Genomic DNA, 27704 nt, shown 5'->3' with positions numbered 1-27704 from the left:
TAATTATCGAAAAGATTTCACTCTGAACGAGGAATTTGGAATAATAGTGATTTGCGACCGTAACATACAAAATTTCCATTAATTTGGCAGTATTCATAAAATAATGCGAGGGTGTTTTCTATACTCGTAAATTATGTGATAAATGCACCTAAATACAATTCTAACTGGCTGAAGTTTTTTTCTTTCGGAGGCTTTCAGTTCAAATGACGCCACTTCTGCTTTTGCGCTGATAAAAAGAACGCGATTGTTAGACCTCGCGTATAGATTATTTACGATGGTATTACTGAAGAATTTAGTACTTAACCAATGCCTTTACGAATAGGGGTCAAATTGATGCCACCAATTTACGCGTGCTACTTTACGATAGGACTTTCATTGGTTTTTCAGAAGGTCGTGCGCCTTTAATGAAGCTTCTGTGCCATTTAGTTTGAAATATATAGATAATATGTATAGGTAATAAAGCGTTTTGTTTCTTAAATACAAATAGGTTGAATATCGACTTATAAACTATCATAAGGGGTTTATATTATGTTACTGTAATTCTACTCCGTGTATGAAGTGTTTACTACAGTTAGTACTCGGTTGATGGATCGATTCAAATTTTTACATCGGTTCTTGTTCGAAGTATTCATGTTTAAGACATAGCAGGGCTGACGGTCGGGATCGAGGGTCGAACGCTAGCATTTTCTGTGCAAAGAAAAAAGTAAAAATATTTTGTAATATATTTTGCAAATGCGGAAGAACTCATACCGAACTCTTTCTATATTTTTTTCGTTTTTTTTTAGTGAAAATTAAAGAGAATGGAGTGCATTTTAACAACTCATTATGCGAAAATAAAAACAGCAGTAAATACAGTCAGCGGAATTTCTATATACGCACCCCATATATTGTTCGTTGTGACTATATTGAAGCCTTGAGAAATATAAGGGTTACATGATAGTAAACGTATCTTTATTTAAGCTTAGAATAATAAAAAAAATTAACAAAAAACATCTCCATTTCTTTAAGGTTTTGTGTGAAACAAAACCTTATTAGAATCGAGACGGTGTCTGTCACACCCGATTTATTCGGAAACGGCTAGACCGATTGTCACGAAAATTGGTGAGAGTATGTAATCTGGTGTTCCATTTACATGCAGTAAGTGGCGCCATCTTGTATTAAGTTTAAGGGGGGGCTCCCCATACATGTGAATGGAGGGTGCAAATTTTTTTTTCACAGATTGTAGCCATGTAGGGTATCAAATGAACGGTCTCTATTAGTAGTTTTCGAAACTTTACTTGATATTGTCTGAAACATAGGGGAGTGAGGGCTCAAAAGATGACCCCAAGAAGTGTAACAGGTCTTGTTTTCAGAACCTATCCAACCGAAAAATCTGAAAAAAATCACAGTGGTGCACCTCTACGAAATCTAGGCCTCAAAATATATCCGGTTCCGATATCTGCACAAATAAAATTAATAATAGTATATTTGTACATTTTAGAAATTTACCAGACCCCCCCCCCCCCCCCCCCCCCCTTATGTTCATCCCAGAAGTACAAAATTTGGCATGCGTGTAATGAAGAACATAATGCAAGTTTGAAGTTTGAAGAAAATCCAACTATTATTAACAAAGTTATAGGGAGTGAAACTTTACAATTTTTTGCGACTTTTGTGACTCCATCGCAGTTTGGACAATCGGGTGCGGTATCTAGTTTAAACCTGAATAGGTACTGGTGATATCCTCCATGCCCCGTGAGAAACTGAGTAAGATTATATTTAATTTCACCATGTCGTATCTCCAACCACTCCTTGATGGCAGGAATGAGCCTGTGTGTCCACCGACCCTTTCCCGACTGTTCCTAACGCTCTTGCAATCAATTTAGAGATCTCTCCCTTTCGGTAGTCTTCGTCTGCGATAAAGGAGAGATAGATTTCGCATTATATATATTCGTCATCTCATCTGCCTAGATGTCAATGGGCATCATTGCAGAGATGACGAATGCTGCATCCTCCGAGATAGTCCTGAATGCAAAACACACCCTTAGGGCTGTTCTTCTGTAGACTTGTTATGGTTATCACTAAATAAATAGCCTGCAATGCCTTTCCCCAAACTAGAGCTGCATAGAGCAGGATCGAACTCACTACCCTAGCTATAAACAACCTGGAAGCATGTCGTGGTCCTCCCACGCTCGGCATCATCCTTGCCAGGGCCACACTTGCAGTGAATACTTTGTCATAAGCATACTGCACGTGTTGCTTATAGCTAAGCTTCCCTTCTATCATCACTCCCAAGTATTCGATGGCAGGCTTAGAAGTGATGATATGATTCCCAATTTGAATAGGGGCAAAATTTCTTTTACGGCGCTTGGTGATGAGGACCGCTTCCGTTTTTATCTCCACAAGTGTCAGACCAGAACTCTCTAGCCAACCCTTAACAGCACTGGCCGCTTCGCATGAATATAACTCAGCATCTTCGAGGTGCTTTGCGACGACAACCAGCGCTATATCGGCGACGTAGCCCACCACTGTGGTTTCCTCCGGAAGGGGAACATTAAATACCTCGTTGTAAATGATGTTCCACAGTAGTGGTCCCAGTACGGAGCCCTGTGTCACCCGCAGAGATAACGTACTCCTGGGATCCGTCATCGATGTCATACCAAAACTTTCGTTCTTGTAAATAGCTGTTGACAATAGTTGCAAGATTGGCGGGAATACCAATCTTCGCCAGAGATTCCCGTATTAGGTTTCAATTGGCCGAATTGAATGCATTTCTCACATTCAGGGACACTACAACGCAATATTTGCTAGTACTGCCCTTTCCGTGGATTGCATCTTCGCCCAAGCCAGTAACCATTTTGATGGCATCAATGGTTGATCTGGCTTTACGAAACCCATACTGTCGATCTGCGAGACCTCCCTGGCTCTCAACACCTGGGAGTAATCTATTATAGATTACTCGCTCTAGCATGTTGCCCAAAGTGTCCAAAAGACAAATAGGTTTGTAGGAGGTTTGTCAGTCTTAGGCAGTAGCACGAACTTCTGTCGTTTCCATGATGTAGGAAATATCCCCTCCGAAATGCATGCCTCGTACGTTTTGGGAATATGGCCTTCCTTCCCACACCTTTTGCATCGATCGGACCGATCGGGCAAATCCACACTCAAATGTTTTTATAGAAGAAATACACAAAACCTTTCATATCTGAAGCATCCGGCTTCCGGTTTCCCGACTTGTTTTTAAATTAACAAACATTACATTTATGTTGCGCAATTTCTATGTACACACTTGCACCCTTACGCATATTGAAATTAATAAACGCATATTGGCTAGTTACTAATATTTTCTTTTGTCCTCATTGCACCTTATGACTTCAAAAATTCGATTTGGCCTTGAGGCTATTGAATTTTCTAAAGTATTTTCATCAATTTGGTCCCAGCATTTTACAATTTTTTTCTTTAAATCAAGTATGGAGCTAAACTGGCGTTCATTCGCATAGATTTTCCTTTCAAGTATCCCCCTAGATTCTCTATCGGGTTAAGATCAGGACTTAGATGTGGCCAATGCGATTTTTTCATTTGTCTGTCATTTAAAAATGATTTCGTGTAGGTAGTAGCCTCTCATCTAAATGCGGCAGCAAAGTGGAGCCCAGAAGCGCAGTATAAATGAGTTCATTTTGGTAGGTACGATTCCCTGTCGAAGTTTACCGAGAAAAGAAAATGCCCCCCAAACCATAACACTGCCGCCTCCAAAGTTGCATCTCATTCAAGGAGCTTCATTTTTTTTAAATCGTGTCAAAATGCATTAAATCCACCTGGGCCGTAAAGGTTGAATTTCTTCTGATCCGAAAAAATTACTGCCTTTGATTCTTCTTCCCATTTCATCCACGATCTAGCCAATTTGAGACGAGCCACTTTGTGTGCCGGTGTTAAATGAGGTGCCTTGGCAGGCTTTTTATATTTATTGCTGTTATCAGGATGCAAAATGTGCTGCACCCGTGCGCGGATTTCATTATCGTAGCTGTTATCGGTTGTGATTTTCGACCCTAGATAGGAGAAATTATCAACGGTCTCAAAGTTGTAGTCCCCTATCTTTATTCTTCCTGTTTGACCAGTGCGGTTTGATGTTGTTGGTTGGTTGGTTTTCGGTGCTGACGTTGCCACCATATATTCTGTCTTGCCTTCATTGATGTACAGCTCAGGATCTCGCGCCGCCTGATCGATCAGGATGAAGGCAGTTTGTACGCCTCGGGTCGTTCTTCCCATGATGTCGATAACGTCAGCATAGGCCAGTAGTTGGCTGGACTTTAAGAGATTGTACCCCTCGCATTTACCTCAGCATTACGGATCACTTTCTCCAGGGCCAGGTTAAAGAGGACGCATGATAGGGCATCCCATTGTCTTAGACCGTTGTTGATGCGAATGGTGGATGCTCTGGGCATATTGGGCTATCCGGCCTAGCAAGATACTGTTTCTTCTATACTTGGCGGTGGCAGTATTTGTCTGTCGTCTTCAGTTGGCGGGACCTCCAACTCGCCGATGTTTTAGTTGTTCAGTAGTTCATCAAAGTACCCAACCCATCGCTCCAATATGCCCATTCTGTCAGAAATCAGATTTCCCTCTTGCGGCACGATGAACATCGAGGTAAGGCTTCATCCTGCTGACTTGGTGGTGAAACTTCCGCTCCTGGTGCGGTTGCTCCCAGTACTTTTCGAGTTCACAGACCTGGTTCTCCCAGGTTTTTTCGCCTGTGAAGAGGCTTCTCCGCTTGCCGAAGTTTGTGATAAGTCTCCGCGCGACATTTTTCAGCTAAACTAAATGCCGCTTTCATAAATAATTCTCAGGAAACCAAGGAACTTATATTCACTTCAATTGTTTCACACAATCTTGGTATTCTATGTATTTTCTAAGAAAATGAGAAAAAATTTGGCTGCGTATATAGAAATTGCCCTCACTGTAGATACCATTTCGATCGGACCCGGAAATCAAAAATAACACTTACACTCAGTAGATCATTTGAATATTCGCATAATTGCGGACAAAGATCCCTTGGTTCCTTCGGTGTACGATGCGGGAAATTTTCGCGTGTTAATGAAATGTTAGATGGCCACTGTTTAGAACTTGGTGTTCCAGTCAATCTGTAAGAGAAATTTTATATTGCCACAATCATTCTTCCCATACCTTAATTGAAACTTACTCAAAGATTCTATCTAATTGATTTCCTTCTGATGATCCTGGAAACAGAGCCTTCGCTGCAAACATTTCAGCAATAATACATCCAGCACTCCAAACATCAACAGCACTATTATAGGGAAGTCCCAGTAGAACTTCAGGGGCTCTATACCAAAGTGTTACTACAACTGATGTTAATTTCATCTCAAAATCGTAGATTTTTGCTAAACCAAAATCGGCTATTTTCAATCGTCCTTGTGACGATATCAAGAGATTCTGTGGCTTGAGGTCTCTATGGATTATTCGATGTGAATGTAGAAAATCTACTCCGGTCAAGAGTTCTTTGGATAAACGCTGAAAGATGTGAAGAGAGTAAAAATAACGCAGTCCTCATTACTTCGGTCATTTATTTGATGTCTCACCTGTATTACAACTCTTGGAACTCCAGTTTTTGAATAGCGATCAATATAATCGGAAAGATCTTGTTCTAAATGTTCGAATACTAGAAATATAACTAATTGACTTTCACGCTCAATACGTTGACCATGACACACTTCAATTAACCTGTTGGAGAAAAAGATTTTTTTTTTCAAAGACACGAACAAATGATGTTATTTCAAATATGTTTACTATTGAATATAGCATTTAGATTGTCAAAATTAAAGGAAACAATTGTTTTTTTAAGCCGCTTTTTACAAAAAAAGAAATCCATCAGATCCAATGTACACACTACAATGATTGGTTACAGTCAAATAGGAGGGCAGAGCTATCTCAACAACAAACAAGTCGAGAAACTGGAAGCTGGACGCTTCAGGTTTGAAAGGTTTTGTGTATTTCTTTTAAAAAGGCATTTGGGTGTGCATTTGTTCCATTAGTACCTTGCACGTAATATATGCATGTTATGTGAGAATATCCACTTTTGCGTGATATTGATTTTTATAAAATGCTAAGTGCGTTTTCCACGAAACTTGGGTAGGATCATGCTCTATGTTATAGCCTATATGGCAACATGAACTTAAGGGGGTTTTTGAGCCAATTACTAAAAAATATAGTAATATACCATTAACTTTATTTGAAAAGATATTTTTATGGAGGGTATTTCGCGGCCTAGGTACCATATAGTGGCAACTTCTTGTTTTTTTCAGATTTTTCGGTTGGGTAGTTTCTGAGAATGGGTCCGTTAAAGAAATTATCACTTCCGACCCCGCGCACTCCCCACCTTTCCAACAAATGTTAAAACTAATACCGGTTTCGGAAAGTACTAACCGAGACCTTTCATTTGATATCCCACATGACTATATTTGGTGAAAAAAAATTGACACTCCTTAAAGTCAATGTAGAATTATGTAACTCACTGTATGCGTGAGCGTTCACAGTTCCCACCTTTCCACCAAATTTGGTCTGAAACGCTACAATCGTCTCTGAGAAAAGTGCGTGTGGCGAACAGACAGACAAAGGCATTATATGAAGCCACCAAAAAGAATAACGATGAGCTGGGTAACTAACAAATTCGATGCAGAAATGTTCAAGGAGGTACTTCTAGATGACACATTAGTATCGGGAAGCGCACAAGAAAAATTTTTACAGGGCGCGGAAAAATTGCAGCGGGCCTGCGATGCCTCTATGTCCCGGTGTAGCGCTTTCCAAAGACGAAATCCCAATTTCTGATGGAGTTTAGAAATTGAAGAATGTCGGAAAAACTGCCTCAGAGCTAGGAGATGCTCCCTATGCACAAGAAAACAACCTGAATTTGTTGAGCTACACATGTAATACAAAAACACGAGGAAAAAATTGCAAGTAGCTATCACGAAGGACAAATCCTTACATTTCAAGCGGATGTGTACTGAAGCTGACTCTGATCCATGGGGTGGCGATTACAGGTCGGTAATATCATCACTGAAAGGCAAACGTTCCCCATCGATTATCTGTCCTAAATTGCTACAAAATATAGTGGACACTCTCTTCTCAGAGGATGCGAACTACACAAATCTGCCTCAAGTCCATGTAAACCCCGACGAAATTCCTGTAGTGGTAGAAGAGGAAATTCTAGATGCAGCAAGGGAATTCGCTGAAAATAAGACCCCAGCGCCAGATGTGATCCAGAATATCGCCTTAAAGTGGCAGCCAGGACAACACCAGGTATGTTTGCCCAAGTTTTTACGGCATGCCTTAGAGAAGGAGAATTCTCCGAGCAAGGGAAGCTGCAAAAGCTGATACTTATTCCGAAGCCAAGTAAACCATTGAGTGACCCCTCCTTATATCGACCGATATGTTTGATCAATACCATTGGTAAACTATTTAAACGAGTATTATACAACAGGCTGCTCGCTGTTGCGGAAAAGGAAGGAGGCCTATCCGACAAACAATTCGGCTTCCGTAGGGGAGGTCAACCGTCGATGCAATCTCCATGGTGACTTGCCTGGCTCGCGCTGCAATACAAGATGAAAAAAGCTGCGCAGTGGTGACAAACTGATGATGTAACAATGGATTCAACACTGCAGAGTGGACGAAAATCGTAGAGGCTCTAACCAAACTACAGGCTCCGAAGTATATTGTGCGAATCGTTGTTGCGTTTCTTCTAGGAAGAAGATTGTACTGTGACTCGGACGATGGATTGAAATTATTCCCGATGACGTGCGGCGTATCACAGTGTTTTGTCCTAGGTCCCTTACTGTGGTTAATTATGTACGATGGAGTGTTGACGCTACGTCTTCCTAATGGCGTGACAACCATTGGCTTTGCGGACGATATCAGGGTAACAGTAGTTAAAACGCTTAGACGAAATGAAGCGATACGGGAGACCACTTTCTGGTTGAAAAAGTCGGGCCTATCACTTGTTGAACGGAACTATTGCTAATCAACAAAAGAAGGAAGGACACAGCCCTGAAAATTAAAGTTGATGAACGAACATTTTACTCCCAAGAGTCGTTTAAATACTTGGGAGTAATGATTGACAAAAGGCTCAACTTTAAAAAACACATTGAATGCGCTACAACTAAAGCGTCTTCCGTCACTGTAACGATCTCGAGGATACTACTGAACATTGGTGGACTAAGACAAAGTTGAGGTCGTCTTATTTCAAGGATAGTTAGTTCCGTGCTACTCTACGCAGCTCCAGTTTGGGCAACTATTCTGGAAAACAAATCAAACTGCGGAAAACTAGGAATGGCGCATCGACTAAGTGTACTCCGGGTATGCAGTGCTCATTGAACAACATCAGGAGGGAGGAGAAGAATAGAGGCAAAGTTACAGTGAAGGGAATCGGAAGTCAGGCAACACAAGTGGCGCCCATAAAAACTCGGGAGAGGAGAAACCGAGGAAGAGGCTGCGCAAACGGTTGAACGAGTCAACTGGCCAGCAATCCTCTAAGAGAAAAAAGGGCGCAACTCCCAAGTGGAGCAAATAAGGAGGACTGCTCAAGCTGCTGGGGAACCTGCTGTAGCCGCAATTGAGAGAGAGTGTGAACCCCTTAAGGAGGATAGACTCTTGGAGAAAGGTGGCTGCTCGGAAAAAGAGAGATAGGTGGAGGATACGACTGGAGATTATCATCATCTTATCAATTTGGAAGATAATGTTAGCCGCATTAGACGGCCTCAGAAAGGAGACCTTATGCTCGAGCTGAAGAAGTCTAAGGATATAACGGCAAAAAAATTCTTGAGTCAATTTGAAAAGTCCTGGGAACAGAAAGCCCAGAAATCAGGGCTAGCAGACCGGAGATCTCTATAGTCTACAAGACTGGCAGTGATGACCAGGCTTGACCTTTTCGCCAACACCTTCGATGCGTGCCTAAAAGAAAGTGGAAGAAGCAAAAGTCGGTGTTGCTTCTCAAACCTAACAAGCCACCTGGAGATCCGGCATCATATCTTCCAATCTGCCTGCTCGATACAATAGGAAAGATGGTGGAGGAGAGTCATATATAATGACCTATCGCAGCGTCAGTATGGATTTCGACGCGCCCACCCCTGGCAAAAGACGCACTGAATGCTGGTGGTTGCTGTGTCGTGATGTTAAAAACGCATTCTGGCAATTCTGGCACCAGGGAACGCTACCTTTACGTTGAATTCGCCCTCTATAGCTCTGACAATTGGCCAAATACGAAAGACAATGAACGGTGCTTCGTAGTAGTGAAGACAATGCAATTTAGATTAGTGGCGTAATACGTGGGGATCATATCTGAAATGAGGACAATCATGATTGACATAGAATTGTATCCATTATGAAAAAATTGCGGGAGGAGTAGTAGGTCATTTTATTCGGACCGACGAGAACTTGATGGCTAAGACTGGTCTGAGTCTTGAAGTCGATGGGAAACGACTAAAAGGCCAACCGAGACAGCGATGGCCTGATAACATACGCTTGATGGTGACTAGAAAGCCGATTTCGCATTCAAACAGAACAGCCTTAAGAAAAAGAGGAAGATGAATGTGAAACTGAAGTTGTTCGCGTTGGGATGTTATTTGTGCGTGTCATCGGCGTACTCCAGCCCCACACAATCTCAAATGAATTACGTCGGTATACAGGCTAGGATGAATGTGTTGATCAGATTGAAGAAGTGACAGTGGGTAGGTCACACTTAAACAAAGGGCGGTAATTGCATTGTTGATTATTTCTGATATTTCCCGTGCATTTTTAGCAGTGTTTCATCAAATTTAAAATAAATTCAATTTATTTCTATCAATGGCAAGGAAACACACATAAACACTCAAATCCTACCATCTCGGATTCGAACTCAGGGCGCACGAATAAAAGAGTAACGCTGAGCCAATTTGGCCACCACAATTTACACGTAGTCAAGGCTGTAAGCGTCTTTATGACGACGCACTGTTTCAGTGAAAAGAAAGGAAATTTTTGTTCGCACCTGCCAATAGATGGCGTTAGTTCTGTTACAGTTTATTTATTTGATAGCTCCATGAATTCTGCACTCATAATTATCGCGTTAGAATTGTGGCAAGTCTTTAGTCTTAATAAAAAAAAAAGCTTATAATCATCCAATTAAAAAGGGGATTACTCTTAAACACGAAAAAATATAAAGCTTTTCATTTCACTCATGATTTTAAGGAAAGCTTGAGCTGGTTTAAGAGATTTTTATGGACGCTACGTGAAGCATGTATGGATCTACATTCAATTCCCAAGCGTCTTGTAAAGTACTATATTCGCTTTCTTCAGTCGTTATAGGCTTGCTTGAGATACTATGATTAATAGATACACTATAATAAGGCGCACAATAGTTCTTTAAGTACGCTGTGCGACTTTCCCTTAACAGAATAATAATACTAATTACAAGAACAATAAGAATTATTCGATAAATTACGCATACAGGCAGAAGTTCGAAGTTTAGTTCTTTAATGAGAAATCTAAACCATATCATACTTTAGATTCAGTGCCCATTTATTCAACTATTGTTTACTCGTAGCCCTATTCCCAGATCAGTCTTTATTAGATGCTAGTAGTTGGTCTTGGAAATTGCCAATCGTCAGGAATTTTTCCGATTTCTTAACGTTTGGAGTGGAGAAGAATTTCCACGTTCTTCTTCTCTATTTCACTGTATCGAATTCCTTTTCTTCCTCTCTGAGATCTGCTAATCACTTAGCAGTAACATTTTTTCCTATCATCACTTAGTATCTCGTTCAAAAAGTACTAATTTTTGGTTGCCTGAAATTGTTCAATTTTATTGTTTTTTTTTTCTAGGGTGGCGGTGGATTCAAATTCCGCTTGGTCATGGATGTTTGTGTTCGTCTTTGTGCTGCCCTGCTGCTATCGACTTATCACTTGGACAGTACTAAGTGCGATGACATTAAAACTGATTCAGTCTTCTTGAAAAAGAACAGGAAATAAGGATGTCCTAGACTTCACAAAGGAGTGAACAGGAAACATACTTTAGTACGGCATCGAACTGTCATTGGCAATGGATATTGTTCCTGTTACACATAATACTGCCTAACTTTGAATATATACATTGAACATACTGAGGAGAGAATTGAGCTACCAAAATATCGATGTAAGCGTACCAATAAACAGAATTTTTGTTCTAAAGTTTCCAAGAATCTACTCTTTAATCTTTTGCATTGATGAACATGATAAGCTTACAACCCCCCTTAGAAGGTTAAAGAGTATAATGTCTCTCACGGGGGGTTTCTAGATTCTACACAACAACCTTCATTAAGCATTTGGATAATTGACGTTGATTTAATATCTAGAGCCCTGCTAACAAATCCTGCTCCCACCTCCACGCTGGTAACCTCTTTCACCTGCCCATTTGCAGCAGGGTAAATCGGGAGTTCTCAGTTATTAAACAGAAATGAATCGATTGGTTCTACACGTTGGGAACTGGGTAACAGGCTGACGACTTGTTTGCACTATGGCATTGTCTTGGAACCCGTTCTGAGTCTTGCATGCACGGCAAAAGAAAAAGGATTACAATGTTGAAGTGTGGGTTTCCCGTTTAGAAATGGCGCTTTTAGAACTCTAGAAAATGAATTTATTATAATAGCTTAAGTTAGGTTTTTGATCCTCAGACGCCTAACAATTTGATAACCCAAAAAAAAGTCGGATCGAGAGAATGCGGTATAGCTTCTCTCATTCGCAAGAATTTTACTCGAAATATTACAGAATTTAGACCAATCGATGAAAGAGTTGCTGCGCTTCGAGTGAAAACTAATCAAAACTCCAACGGCAGACAAGGACGACCCCGTCAAAGACGAAATTTATATTACTTGGTGACTTCCACGTAAAGGTTGGAAAATAGCTCGTCTAGTGGACGGAAGCAGGCGCTTGAAATCAGAAACATGGGACAGCCTTATCGATTTGTTTTCTGCACCGCAGGATCCACAAGAGAACGTAGGCCTGGCACATGGGATGACGTTGGCCAGAGTAAAATATGGACGTCAAAAAACAAATAATGGGAGTAGATGACGCAGTGATCAAGGAAGTAAACAAGGAAGAGAAGTAAGAACAGAGAAGGTCACAGGATTGTTGTGGGGACTTGGCAATGGAGTCAGTAAAATTGATGGAAGAAGGGAAAAATTGGCTAAGATTACGGGAATATCGAGTGTGGGACCCAAACCCACCCAAATCTCTAATGCCCTTTTTAAGGTTTTGTCTAAAACAAGACCTTATTAAAATCGGTTTACTCTCTGTCTGCCTGTCACAAGCATTTTTCCCGGAAAGGATTATAGGAATTGACACCAAATTTGGTGGAAAGGTGTGAACGCTCATGCATACAGTGATTTACACCATTCTACGTCGAATTTAAGGGGGTCCCCACATATGCAAAAGGAGTGTATTTTTTTCACCAAATATAGTCATGTGGGGTATCAAATGAAAGGTCTCAGTTAGTACTTTCCGAAGCAGTTTTAACACTTATTGGAAAGGTGGGGGGCGCCGGGGGTCGAAAGTGATCATTTCTTTCACGGACTCATTCTCCCAAACTACCAAATCGAAAAATCTGAAAAAAAAATCACGAAGCTGCCTAGGCTCGGAAATATTCTCCATACCGATATCTGTTCAAATAAAGTATTAATAGAATTTTTAGTAATTGGTTGCAATCACCCTTAAGTTCATCCTAGAATCACGAAATTGTAGCAATGTTGGCTATAGCATAGAGCATGATTCTACCAAGTTTGGTGGAAATCGCACTATTATTAACAAACAACCAAATCTTTTACACTTGAAGCAACCAGCTTCCGGTTCCCGACTTGTTTAATCATAGACTTCACTGGAGCGCACAGCTTTGAAATGAGCCAGATCGGGGTCATGCTTGGAAACCCGAAACTACATCTGCAGTGCATGCTTCAGGCGAATGTTTTTATGGATCCGCGTGGTGAACCACCAAGATGGATAAGAATATAGGCAAGAAAAAGCAAAGATATAAGAGGAGAGCAGATCGGACAAGATATTCTAAAACACTGCTAAGAGCTTGGTTACAAGTTGAGTTAGTTAATATGTGATAATTGAAGCTAACGCTGAGTTGAGACCGCCAAAGGTGGTTTTGCGGAAGTCGAACTTAGCTAATGCACGTATGGTTTGAGAGTTTGAATGAGAGAGTTTTGCTTCGAATTCAAGTTTATGTTCTGGGCGTCAACTTTGGCATACGTGGATGTATAAGGAGGTAGTAAGTAGAGGTGGCGGTCAACGAAATTGGAAAGGAAAAGATTGGGAGTTCGGTCTGAGGAGATTTTAGGGGTGTTGAAGTGCAGGGCTAAACAAATATTCATAAACGAGGAGAGTGGACCGAAACAGTGGCAGAGGTTGTTTAAAGGAATTGGAAAGTTATAATGATTAGGCTAGTTGAGCATGGGAGGTTAAACTCCCCGTGGAGGAAGAAAAAGAAAGTAACGAACCTGACAGCAAGGAGTTCCAACAAACTGTTAAACAAAGCTTCATACTAGTGGGAGAGCCAACTACAGGACGTGTATACAGGATACAATGCAAGAGGGATTTGGGCGAGGGAGACACGTAGAGAAACACAATCATAAGTTGAGCCAAAGGAGAAGACGTTTTCGGCACGTAGGAAATCTTTTATTGCAGTTAGGACTAGACCGCCAGTGAATTTACGCGATACAGTTCGGTCATTGTCGTAGCGGAAAATGGAGTACCTTCCGAGCAGCTTGGAGTTTAATCTACTATATTATCGTCAAGCCAGGTTTTAGAGATACGAATGGCATGACGTTGCTGAACTAGCAACTATGAAATAATGCAAATGGTTGAGCGAAACCAGCATGCAAGCTGTTAGGAGGTAACAGAGGCACCAAACATCAACCACACGACACCTAGGAACCATCTAAAAAGGGCAGGTTCTTTGAAGAAGCTTGATATTTGGGTGACATTATAAAATTGATAGACCAGGGGTAGCTTCCTTCAAACTACAATGTTTAGTTTCAAATGTAAATATATATTTCAGGAGCGACTTACCCCCTTCATCAGTACAAAGCTACTCCAAGTCGCTTTAAAGTTTAAAATTAAAAATTGTATAGGGCCTACAAATAAGTTCTGTCGGTTTTTTCTTTAAATTTGAAGCTTTATTGTGAAAAATTGGTTATACATTCATTGTTCAAAGTATTGCCCATCGCTAGCCACAACTTTCTTCCATCTTTCAGACAATTCATAGATACCATTGCGTCAAAAATTGGCCTGTTTGGCCGCTATCCACTCATCGACCCATTTTTTGAGTTCGTCGTAATTGGAGAAGTGCTGGTCAGCCAAGCCATGCTGCATCGACCGGAACAAATGGTAATCAGAAGTAGCAATGTCTGGAGAGTACAGCGGGTGGGGTAGGACTTCCCATTTTAACGTTTCTAGATATGTTTTAACGGGCTGTGCAACATGTGGACGAGCATTGTCATGTTGCAAAATAACTTTATCATGCCTTTGCTGGTATTGCGGCCGTTTTTTCTTGAGTTCGCGGCTCAAACGCATCATTTGACGTCGGTAGAGTTTGCCCATGACCGTTTCGTTCGGTTTTAGCAGCTCATAGTATACCACACCCAGCTGGTCCCACCATATACACGGCATGATCTTCTCACCATGAATATTCGCTTTGGCCGTCGATGATGAGGCATGGCCGGGGTATTCCCACGTTGCCCGACGCTTGGGATTATCGTAATGGATCCACTTTTCATCGCCAGTAACTATTCGATGCAGAAAACCCTTTCTTTCTTGTCGTTGGAGCAGATGTTCGCACGTGAAAAAACGGCGTTCGACGTCTCTTGGCTTCAGTTCATACGGAACCAAACTTCCGACCTTTCGGATCATTCCCGTTGCTTTTAAACGGTTGGAAATGGCTTGCTGAGTGACTCCAAGTGTTTTTCCAAGTTCTTCTTCCGTTTGCGATGAATCTTGGTCGAGCAATGCCTCTAATTCTTCATCTTCAAAAATTGTTGGCCGTCCGGCGCGCTCTTCGTCTTCCAAGTCAAAATTACCACTTTTAAACCGTCCAAACCACCTCTGACATCTGCGTTCAGATAGAGCATGGTCACCATAAACTTCCACCAAAATGCGATGACTTTCGGTTGCTTTTTTCTTCATATTGAAATAATGAAGTAGAACTCCCCGCAAAAGCACATTATTTGGTACAAAATTGGCCATTTTCGTTGATGAAAAAAGTATTGTTGTTTACACTTCAATTAAATAATTTATACTGACGTTTGTACCTATTGACAGTAGCTTTCCGATGAATGTTTGGAAATGTGGATCAATGGAATAAAAAACAAGCTACGCCATCTATTGTAAAACCGACAGAACTTATTTGTAGGCATAATAGTTTGGAGGAAGCTACAACTGGTCTATCAATTTTAGGCGAGACTACAAGGAGCAGACAAAAATCTAATCTCTTAGAAATTATAAAGCTACCCAAAAATGACAAGAAGCCACAAATAATAATGGTCAGTATGTGCACTCGATTAAAATGAATTTTTAATAAAGAAATGTTTTTTCTAGAATTTGCCCAAAAATCTGAGAAGCCTTTTTATGTGACCCGAAAGAATCTCTACATTGAATATTATTAGCAATGCGTTGTACATTGAAACTGGGCTTGATAACACTGTACAATTCAATTTGATTTCCGAAATATTACTGTCTTTGATTAAATAGATTTTAATCAAATAAATATTGCCCAATCGTCTTTATCTTTCCCATACAAAAGTACAACAAACACGATATGGTATGATAAGGAATTTGGAGTATAATCTTATACACATTTTTTTACACTAGTTAAAATTGCGCTTTATTTATTAAATACAAACGTGTTTGATTTAATTTGACCCCGATTGACATCGTTTTTTAGGAAGCTTATCAGTATCCGATGGTCTGCCATTTGGAAACCAAGAGCTGATGAAAAGAAGTGCATGCTTTATGCTTACTCTTATGCAGTCTAAGCTATATATACATATATAAAGCTATTCGAAGGAAGCGAGAGCAATGAAATGTGCAGACGTGCCTCAATAATCGTATAAAATTGACTGGAAGGAAACAGAAAGATTTTTTTTTTGCCTAGTTTTTATGGGTTCTTCGTACTTTACTTGGTGACCTCATGTTCTACAATGTGTTTTGATGTCTGCTATTTTTTGTACATTCGCTTCATTGCTTGCATTTCATCATCATCATCATCAACGGCGCAACAACCGGTATCCGGTCTAGGCCTGCTTTAATAAGGAACTCCAGACATCCCAGTTTTGCGCCGAGGTCCACCAATCCGATATCCCTAAAAGCTGTCTGGCGTCCTGACCCACGCCACCGCTCCATCTCAGGCAGGGTCTGCCTCGTCTTCTTTTTCTACCATAGATATTGCCCTTATAGACTTTCCGGATGGGATCATCCTCATCCATACGGATTAAGTGACCCGCCCACCATAACCTATTGAGCCGGATTTTATCCACAACCGGACGGTCATGGTATCGTTCATAGATTTCGTCATTGTGTAGGCTACGGAATCGTCCATCCTCATGTAGGGGGCCAAAAATTCTTCGGAGGATTCTTCTCTCGAACGCGGCCAAGAGTTCGCAATTTTTCTTGCTAAGAACCCAAGTTTCCGAGGAATACATGAGGACTGGCAAGATCATAGTCTTGTACAGTAAGAGCTTTGACCCTATGGTGAGACGTTTCGAGCGGAACAGTCTTTGTAAGCTGAAATAGGCTCTGTTGGCTGACAACAATCGTGCGCGGATTTCATCATCGTAGTTGTTATTTTCGACCCTAGATAGGAGAAATTGTCAACGGTCTCAACTTTCTTGGTGATGGATAATTAATCTTGCATTCGAATTTACGCATTTCGGTATTATTTAGAAGTCAAGCAATGGGTAATTCCCTCTTTTCTACGTTGCCGCTAGGAGTTTCAGGCGTATGTATACTATGTTATTTTTTTCGGGCATGATACCTGATCCTTTTTCTTTCACTGAAGTCAAAGTATTGAAGAATCGACTTCAGAGTGAAAGAATCAATTCTACTTCTCTCACATTCCATTCATCAACATTTATCGTAGAAACTTATGGTAGATATTCGTCTTGAATAGATATATTCGAAAAATGTTAACTGTGGAGAAACACTTTAAACTTTTTAAGACATTTTTGGATATTGAAAAATAGTAGCACCAAGAGAATGCTAACTTTCTTTCTTTCTTTAAATCGCATTTACTTCGTCGTAGTTTGGCTCGCACCACTTTCCAGCATCTGGTCTCTCCTGGTGGAAGTAGAGTGAAATAAAGTCTCCTTCAACAGTTGGGTGTTAACTCTCTTCATCTGGGGTCCCCCAGGGTTGGTCCATTTCTATTCTTTTTCTTTTCCCTTGATTATCTTCTTTCCTTATTTATTTGTCCCCACGTTCTCTATGCAGACGGTTTGAAACTATTTTCTATTGTTGACTAGCTTCCAGAACTTAACCGCCTCCAATCAGACCTCGACATACTATCTCGCTGGTGTGCATGTATGGTAGGTAGGTAGGTATCAGTGGCCGCTCCGAGGGGCCCAATTAGCGCTTTGGCGCACCGTTTTGATGCCACAAACTCCTAAGACCGTGACTGTTGTTATAGGAACAGGGAAGCAGAGCTGGCTCGGATCTTCAGAGCCAGCCCGTAGCATTCACAAAGGAAAGCAGCTCTCCGATCCTGCAGCTAGAAATCTCATTGAGGTCCCCAAAGAATGGTTTACCCAGTGTTCGCAGCCTGACTCGAGCCAGAGCTGAGCAATCACAGAGAAAGTGCATGAGGGTTTCCCTTCCTTCTCCGCAGCTTCGGCAATGCGAGTTGTAGGGTAAGCCGAGCCTAGCGGCATGGTCCCCTATGGGCCAGTGCCTCGTGCAGACCGCCGTAATCTTGAATGCATTTGCGCGCGTCTGGCACAGGAGGTCTCGTGATCGGGCTATGTTATAAGCGGGCCAAATTCTCCTTGATTTGGCACAGCTTGTAAGCCTACGCCATCTCAGGCCTGCGGCTGCTAGGTAGTGCGAGTAGACTCGGCCCCCGACAGTCGCCAGCGGAACACCGACTGTTTTCCCCGAGGGACTGCCAAGAGCAGAGCCTTGCCTGGCCAATCCGTCAGCCCGCTCATTCCCCTCTATGTTCCTATGCCCGGGAACCCAGAGGAGAGTGATCTTGAGCGTGCCGCCCAGATGGTTGAGCGCGTCTCTGCACTGCTCCACCAACCGGGAAGATGTCGTCGTTGAGTACAAGGCCTTGATAGCCGCTTGGCTGTCTGTTAGAATGGCTATGTTACGCTTGGGGCTCGAATCACGCTCCAGCCATCGACAGACTTTCAATATCGCCAGTACTTCCGCCTGGAATACACTGGTGAAACCTGGGAGACCATACGACTTGGATACACCGTGTGTATTCGAGAAAACCCCCGCGCCGACTCCATAGGCCATCTTTGATCCGTCCGTAAAGCATACATGTATGCACGCATGTATGTTTCTCTTTTGTTTTTTTTTAGTGTCAATCCTTTTTCAGTTTTTCCTTGTAATATGAATGGCCTGATATTTATTCGATTCAAACAAATCAGAAATCCAGAGCTTGGTGCTCCAGTGATGAAAAATTCAGTGGTTTGGAATTTTGAAGAGTAAAAGCCGGTTTTTTCTTCGAAAATCATATTGCTGATGGAAAGGTTCAAGAGTTTCCCACACAGTCACAAACAAGGAATGCCCTTAAGGCGAGGATAACGAGAAGTTCGTCTTCTTTGCCTATAATAAAAAAAAACCCCACACTTTATTTCAAAGTGATCCGCAGTGTATTGATGAGGACAGCGCAACAAAATCCAGAACGGTAACCAATCTTTTTCGATTAAGCTTTCGAGGTGCCCCAGGGTTTTAGCAACTATCTTTGTGACAACAGAAAGCACGGAAATACTCCTCCAATTGTCACACTCAATCTTAGCGATCATCATCTTCTTCGGTAGGTGGAACTTTCCCAGAGGTTAAACGATTAGGTATTGTGGTCAAGTACTCCACAATTGATAGATTGATAAGACTTGCGATAACTTATGATAGGCAGGGGTAGGCATTCGCATGTTCGTATTGAAAACAGTTGTCATTTTTCAGGGGTGTAATCCATTTCCGGCTTCCCTAGACACTGCGGTATCACTGTTTAGATATTACTTCTTGGAGCCCATTTGCTTTCAGGAGCTCGTGGTTTTGGTCCTTTGAGCTTACATCGTCCTTAATACTTTTTTAAGTCTGTACTCCCTCGATCATCAGTGAAACACCACATGCTTTGATTCCTTCGGCCCTGCCTATAGAAGGGGTCCGTGTCCCGTGAGGAATAAGATAACGAGAGATTTGCTCTTCTCATACTTCCGCTCAACATATCTCCCTTTGGGTTCTCTCTTAGAGGTAATCTTCTATGAAACTGGTGGTTCAAGGATACTTATGCCAGCTAATGCACATTTAATTCGGTCCCAGTTAACGGAGTTGAATGCGTTTTCGACATTTAATGCCAGGAGGGCACAGTAGTAGTCAAAATTCAGCGTGTCCTTTATTAGGTTTACCGTTGTGATTATTGCACCCTCTTTTGGGAATTGCGCTTTTCGACGGTACGTAATAGTCTGTTGTAGATGACCCTCTGCACCATATTTCCATTTGTAACGAACAGGTGTGATGCTGAATCTACAGGTAGCTTATTAGATTTACAGAGCAACTTAACTTTTGCTTTTTTTCCATTTAGCAAGAATATTCATTTTTTAGGCACGCCAGCACTACCAGCTTCAAAGCCTTGTGGTGCTGGCCTTATTGGCAGTTCCTCTTCTTAGTGACTGAGCTCAATTTGAGGGGTTTTAGTTTGAATGTAGAATCTAGAGTTAGAGTTCAAATGATTCCTGCATTCCTGAACGATTTTTGAGGTGATCAAAGGACAACTCAACGTCCTCAATGCAGCCTGCCCTTCAACCGCTCATCAATCACCCAGTTTGCCGCCCTTAGGATCACATATAACTTCGGCTTGCATTCTGTTTTTGAGCCATTGGTGTAGAAGACTTCCGTATATCCCGCCAGGTATTCCTCTGGGACTTCGCAGTTCTCCCTACGTTTCAGGATAACTTCATATCTTCTACCAAACATATGTATGGGGACTCGAGAATCAGGAGGCATTGTAAGAACTGGATTCAGTACTCCCAGTAACTCTTCCAATGCTCTGTGCCCCACACGACAACATTACCACATGAGGCCTGAGTCCCCATGTCGAGGCAAAGGTCCGTCTGCGCAGTATATTAGCTGTGAGAGCTCGTTTCAACTTTACCTTTACATGTTTGTTCCAGAGAAGCTTTTTATTTAGAGTGACTTCCAGATATTTCACTTCTTCAGAGAGTTGAAGGGTTCAGTCTTTTTTCCATTTTGTAAATAATACCATTGTGGTTTTACTTGGGTTAACTGAGGCGCCAGCTATCTATCAAATCAACAGCATGCTGTATATTTCGGAACGGTGTGTATCTAAGATCCCGATGAACAGCAAGCATAGCCATCAGCATAAGTTTGAGCGTGTATTGGGAGATTTTGCAGTTCGCATAGGAGTGATTTGATTAGCATACTCCACAGAAGTGCCGATAGCACACCTCCTTGTGGGCAGCCTTTCGTTGCTTCTGCTGTTAGGTAGCGATCGACACCCAGCGCACAGCAATCTCTGCATTAGCATAGATCTACTTAATTAAAATATCATCAACACCATGTCCTCTGGCGGCATCACAAAGTTTTTGGAAAGGCGCACAGTCAAATGCCCCTTCAAGGTCCACGAATATCAACTCTTCCCTTTTCATTTCTCTCACCAGTTCTCCCGGATGGTGTACTTTCAAGAAGGTCTGTACACTCTGGAGCTCGTGAAAGTACCATCGGGTTTTCTAAGAGAGGCCAACTTGATCGACTCATTCATTTCTAAGAGAGTCCAACTTGAAGTCTCTTTTCTGCCTTCCAGTTCCTTACAGTGCGCTCTAAAGGAGTCTCGTTTGGAACATTTAACGAGCCTCTTATATTCTCATATTCGCTGTGAGTTACGGAACTTTAACCAGTCTTCGTTCTTATTGCTTTTACAAGCACGGTTCAGAAGTTGCCTGGTTAATATTCTGAGTTTTTGCAGTTCCCGGTTCGACCAAGGGACCGTTTTACCGCTTTGGCCTCGGGAAATAGGACAAGCCTCTTCATCATCATCAACGGCGCAACAACCGATATCCGGTCTAGGGTTGCCTTAGTAAAGAACTCCAGACACCCCGGTTTTGCGCCGATGTTCACCAATTCGATATTCCTAAAAGCTGTCTGGCGTCCTGACTCACGCCATCGCTCCATCTCAGACAGAGTCTGCCTCATCTTCTTTTTCTACCATTGATATTGCCCTTATAAAATTTCCGGGCTGGATCATTCTCATCCATACGGATTAGGGGACCCGCCCACCACAACCTGTTGAGCTGGATTTTATGGTATGGCTCAGATTTCGTCGTTATGTAGGCGTCCATCTTCAAAAATTCTTCGGAAGATTTCGTCGGAGTCCATCGTCCAAAAATTCTTCTCTCGAATTAAAAACCCAGGTCTCCGAGGAATACATAAGGGCTGGCAAGATCATAGTCTTGTACAGTAACAAGCTCTGACTCTATGGTGAGACGTTTCGAGCGAAAGAGTTTTTGTAAGCTGAAATAGGCTACGTTTGGCTGCAAACAACCGTGCGCGAATTTCATCGTCGTAACTGTTATCGGTTATTATTTTCGACCTTAGATAGGAGAAATTTCCAACGGTCTCAAAGTTGTAGTCTATTTTCTTTATTCTTTTTGTTGGACCAGTACGATTCGATGTTGTTCGTTGTTTGGTTTTTGGCGCAGATGTTGCCACCATGCACTTCGGCTTGCCTTCATTAATGTTCACCCCGAAATTTCGCGCCGCCTGCTTGATCTCTCGGCAGGATGAGCATCAAGGTGTATAAAGCTTCATCCTGCTGATTTGTTAGTAAAATTCCCTGTACTTTTCGAGTTCACAGACCTGTTGGTTCCCCCGGACTTCCTTTGTCCGTCTGTGAAGTCGCTTCTCCGCGACGGAGTTATTACTCGGTATGCAGTATTCTTCGTTGAACCAGCCGTTCCGACTTTTCTTGCGACTGGGGGTAAGTGTGTTTGTGGCCGTATTAATGATAACGTTCTTCAGGTGGTTATGAAGATCATTTGTTGATGCTTCATCTCCAGGATCTCTGTTGACTGCGGTTATTGCGGCATCCATTTACCACTTATACTCGTAGGTGTTGCGGAGGGCTGTGTTGTGAATGGCTTCAGTATTCACTCTCACCTGATTGTCACAGGGTAGGTGGTGTTGTTATTCGAGACAGGAGCACTATGCCAACAAGATAGTGATCCGAGTTTATATTGGCTCTCTATATGTTCTAACATTCATTAAGGCTGAGAGGTGGCGACGTTCAATCAGCATATGGTCAATTTGGTTGAAAGTCTCTTTTTCTAAAAGTGTGCAATTCAGAGTTTCCAATTCATCTTCAAGCGCCAAAGGAGTCCTCAGTCGCCCATGGAGCTGCATTTGCTCGCCTGTTAGAATAGGTCTTTGATATTACCAGATTTGTTTAGTGATCTATTATTATTATTCTGTTAAGGGAAAGTCGCACCGCGTCCTTGAAGAACTATTGTGCCCCTTTTACTGGTTATAGTGTACCTGTTGATCATAGTATCTCAAACAGGCCTGTAACCGTTAGGAACTTTAGTATGTTCCCCACTTCCAGAAGTTTCAGCTTTGCATCTGGTATTAAGTGTTCTCCCAGATGTATCGACCTACTTTGCACAAGTGCCGGACACTGTCCCAGGACGTGCATAGAGGTTTCGTCCTCCTCCTCACGGAACCTGCAGGCAGTGTCCGTAGATATCCCTAGCTTCTCTAGGTGATAGTTCAGCCGACAATGACCAGTGAGAATTCCCACTATGATTCGGAGGTTCTTTTTGGTGAGGTTTAAGCAATTCTTTGTACGCATGGGTTCGTATCCCCCAATAAGCACCCTGGACTGCTCCATCCCTGGTAGGCCCGCCCAATATAGTTCCCTCAACCGTTTCTCTTCGTTTCTTAGATTCATAGCCATGAAACCGTTTCCGATTCCACAGAAGGGTTCTGGCCCGTGTAAAGGCATCCCTGCTCCCTTCTTGGCTAGTTCATCCGCTGCCTCATTGCTGCCCCTGGAACCCAAAGTATCCAGACCTTGTTGGACGAGCCGAGTGTATTCAGTCTCTCAAGGCATTCCCATACCAGTTTAGAGTTCACCTGGTTGGACCTAAGTGCCTTGATCGCTGCTTGGCTATCGGTGAGAATAGCTATGTTCTGCCCCCTGTAGTTCCTTTGCAGATTAAAGGAGGCACATTTGTCTATGGCGTAAATTTCCGCCTGGAATATGCTAGTGTACCTGCCCATTGGCTCAAAGTACATTTTCCTTGGACCAATGACACCGGCACCCGCTCCCCCTGCTGTGAGGGATCCGTCAGTGTACCAAGTAATCAATTGCTGGTTTAAGCCGTATGTCGCAGCCACGCTCTCCCAGTTTGCCTTGTTACTCGAACGTGTTTCAAACTTCTTATTGAAGTGAAACCTCGTTGTCATGTTGTCCCTCGGTATCAGTAATTCGGGATACCGCCTAGAAAGGATATCAATCTTCTTTCGACTTAGGCAGCTCCCCGCCTCACTCATACTACCGGCCATTCTGAATATTGATCTCCTTGCCTGCATCTGTATGTGCAGATGGAGACGGGTTAATCCCAGAAGGACCTCCAGGGATGCCGTTGGGCATGTCCTCATTGCCCCACTGATACACACGCAAGCCAGCCTTTGGAGCTTATGTAATTCCCTGGCTTGTGTGCTGAGTTGGGTTCTTTCTGCCCAGATTACCGCTCCATAGGTAATCATTGCCTTATTATTGCAGTATATATCCAAAGTAGTATCTTCGGGCTGCAACCCCATTGTTTTCCTGCTATGGATCTGCAAGTCATCAGAGCCCTCGTGGCTTTTCGTCAAGTGTTTCCGACATGTGTCTTCCAGAGTAATTTTTGGTCTAGCGTGATTCCCAAATATTTGACCTCTGTTTCTCGTTTCACCTCCATATCATGTAATATTATGGCTTTCAGGTGATCCAGCTTACGCCTCCTAGTGAATGGTACTATGGTGGTTTTGGTTGGGTTGATCCGCAGTCCCACCTTCCTGCACCAGGCACTAGTAACCCTTAATCCAGTTTGGATTCTATCACATAGGGTATCTTCATATTTGCCCCTACAGATTAGAACAATGTCGTCCGCGTAGCCCTGGACTTGTATTCCAGTATTAGTTAACACGTCCAGGAGTTCATCCACTACCATACTCCACATCAGCGGCGATAGTACTCCACCCTGTGGACAGCCTTGAGTGGTGTTCATGATAATAGAATTTGTACCTGTTTGGAAGCATTTTGCCCATCCAGAGTGCCAGGGTGTTTCCCACTCCTTTGCGGCTCAGGGCATCCTGTATCTCTGTGTGCGATGTGTTGTCAAATGTTCCTTCGATATCCAAAAACGCGCACAGTGCAATTTCTTTTGTTTCTATGGCGTCCCGTAGTACCTCTGTCAGCTGATACAGAGCAGTTTCAGTTGACCGTCCTGCCCGGTAAGCGTGTTGACAGTGATGTAGAGGATTACGATTTAGAACGTTAGTTCTAATATAGTTGTCTATGACCTTCTCCACCGCCTTGAGTACGAACGATGTTAGGCAGATTGGTCTGAAAGATTTAGGGTGAAAAGGATCCTTTTTACCCGCTTTTGGAATAAAGACCACTTTTGCCCGTCTCCATGCCCTTGGTATGTAACCCAGTGCTATGCTCCCCCTTACCACCCTCAGAAGAGACTCTAAGATAATTCCTAGGCCTCTCTGGATAAGTGCTCGGAAAATGCCATTTACTCCGGGAGACTTCATTGGTTTGAAAGTTCCCACTGCCCATCTTAGCCTAGCTTCTGAGCATACCTCTTTTGCTAGTTTCTTTAGTGATCTAACATTCCAGATTCCAAGAGCGTAGTATTCGTTTGTGCACTTGATTTTGTGGTATCGATGCTGTCCAAGGTTGTTCATCTTAAAAGCATTCACTTTCCAACTGAACGACCCACACGTGGTCACTCTAGCAAGGCTGTTAAACTACGAAAAATTGTAATGAAGTGCAAAAGATTGGCACCCAATAAAATTATCCCTTCTGCAGTACTTTCGGTTGTCATTTTTACGTGACATACTGTGCATGGAGATTGAGTAGAATGTAATTTTGCTCAATTACAAACAACATGAGCTCAAGCCACTTAACCAGCAAGCCCTGTCGTGTAATAAAAACGCCAGTTTACTCAATGGGAGCGCGCAGCGAAGATAATGTGTGCGCGCTTTTGGCCAAGTCCAGGCAAAGTTGCTTTGGTTTCGAACAAATCTCAAGTGTTTACTACAGTGTTAGGTTCGAGACTCGATTCAATAAACATTCAGACGAGGATGTTGGTGTGTGGGTTGCGATTATGACCATAGTTCTTGGCACACACGTACTTTTCAATCAGATAAACTCGTTATGTTCTCATTTCGCGCCAGATTTTCAATATCATCGATGGATTGCTTCAAGTCTTCTTAACGCGGGTAGATTTAATCATTTCGGGTTGTTTGGCTTGGAAATAAGTTTAGACGCGCATGAATATTGTAGTTTAAAGAAAACGAGATAAGATTGATTGGTTCGATGGGAAATCGGCCGATAACAAAGAATGTCAGTGCAGTTGTAGATTTGTTGCGGGAACATGAGCCGCAAGTGTTTAACAACATGAAGATGGGCGGGGGAGTCGGTTCATCGGGAGCGCATTTAGCCGATACTGAGATGTTGACGAGTGGGAGCTGAAAAGCACAGTTTGAGAGCGACTGGAGCTAGTTTCAGGTGGTTGGATCAGTGGATTGAGAAGATCCAACTTCGCCGAGTTAGCAATGACACAAAATTGACGGTATTCAGCCGGCGTTGGTGGGGAAACTGAGTACGAGATGGTGTATGAATATGATTCAGCCATCGACGACCGTACCATCCACAACGACTCGCCGGAGTTCTCCCCCCGATCAAGCTTCATTGTAAAAATAGATTAAGTAAACAATGAAGAAAACCTATAAAAGCGACTCCATCGGAAAATCTGGACATTCAAGACGAGTGCTGGTCGAAGTGGCCAGCCCAGGCGGTAGCTGGGTTTGAATAAAACATTGTCCATGATTTGGAATGTAAATGTTTTCCATCGAGAGTTCCTAATTATACACAAATAATTGGATTATTTATAGCCTAAGCCAATGAATTCTGATGTGGAAATGAGTTTCGATTTCAACTGGTTGCCCCTTGTCTGTTTTTTGAAAGAACTTTTGGGATTGTTGCTCCTTCGTTGGTTTTGTGAACGGCGGAATGACTAGAAACTAATGGTTCTTTGATCTCACTCTGTAGGGTTAGATATTTGCCAACTATTCCAATAAACCTGAACCGTTTAGGGGAATAAAGGACTTACTTGACTATGTTAGGGTGCTGGGACGCGTCCAGTTGCTTTAATAGCGCGATTTCTCGCAGAGTCGACATGGGTACTCCATCGTCGGTCAGTGGAACTCGCACCTTTTTCAACGCAACGATATGTCCTGGGTTTTTCAGATCACGGGCTCGATACACAGTTCCATAGGCGCCTGAAATAGAAAGAAAATGGCAAGTGAACGACGAAGATAATTCCCAACCAAAGTTTTAAGATACAGCACGCGCATCCCCTACTGAAAGATTCCCGAGCGACTGAACAGCCGCCGACTGGCGAGTTCTTGGGCGAGTGTAATATTTTCCGTTGTTTGTTTACACAAGCAAATTGTAAACAAAATCCCCAGCTGCTGTGGATGATGTATTGTTTCTCGAAGCATAGGCGACGCACATTCAAACCAATTTCTGATCCTGGCGAAATTATGAGAAGAGGATTGGAACTTGGCAAACGCCATTTTGATGCTCAGCCACTCGCGACAGTTGTCCCGGCTTCCCAAGACAACTCTGGGGGCAGCTGTGCGATGAACCGTCGCCGACGCTTCTCCTAGACACGATGATGCCGAAAATGTGCGGCTGGTGCCCAGTGCAAGATCTTGAATACATAATTACTGTGTAAGCATGTCTGGGGACCTGTCAGACCATCATTTGACACATCCACCATCCCGAGTTACGTCTCGTGGAAAATGAAAGATTTTTAGATACACACGATGGCCATAGCAGGGAGTACCGTTAGTTCTTTTTTCAAATAATTCGCGTTGTTGGACCGTGTGTAGCGGAACATCACCTCCTGAAACCACATTGAAGCCTAAGAAAAAAGAGTCTAGAATTACCGGTTCCGATGACATTCAGCTCCTCATAATGTGGTTGCATTTGTTTCAAATGCGACATTTTTCCCGTTGCTAATGCATCCACACACTCAATCTCGACCACCTGCACCGCCACGAGAACACTTCGCGAGTTCACAATATGTTTCCTTCAGTTTCTAGTCAATTATTTGAAATCAGCGACGGATTGATAATTTGCAGACACGCAAGTGCTGTCGGGGATTTCAATGACAGTTGCCAAGTTTGATCGCGTGAAGCGTGAG

At 42.6% G+C, this 27704-nt stretch overlaps 1 protein-coding gene across 1 annotated transcript; it reads right to left on the bottom strand.

Moving 5' to 3' along the window:
• Positions 1 to 337: 337 nt before the first annotated feature.
• On the bottom strand, positions 338 to 27704 carry LOC119646348 (cyclin-dependent kinase 6). Its single transcript, XM_038046782.1, has 6 exons — positions 27448 to 27704; positions 26607 to 26775; positions 5568 to 5709; positions 5171 to 5499; positions 4976 to 5111; positions 338 to 687 (listed from the first exon to the last, which is right to left on the bottom strand). Exons 1-6 carry the CDS (start codon positions 27503 to 27505, stop codon positions 604 to 606), a joined length of 918 nt encoding a protein of 305 aa, XP_037902710.1. The 5' UTR covers positions 27506 to 27704; the 3' UTR covers positions 338 to 603.

This window comes from Hermetia illucens, chromosome 1 (genome assembly GCF_905115235.1).
Source record: "Hermetia illucens chromosome 1, iHerIll2.2.curated.20191125, whole genome shotgun sequence".
NCBI classification, from domain to species: Eukaryota; Metazoa; Arthropoda; class Insecta; order Diptera; family Stratiomyidae; genus Hermetia; species Hermetia illucens.
The sequence above is the reverse complement of the archived record's forward strand: the minus strand, read 5'-3'. Positions and strand labels throughout refer to the sequence as shown.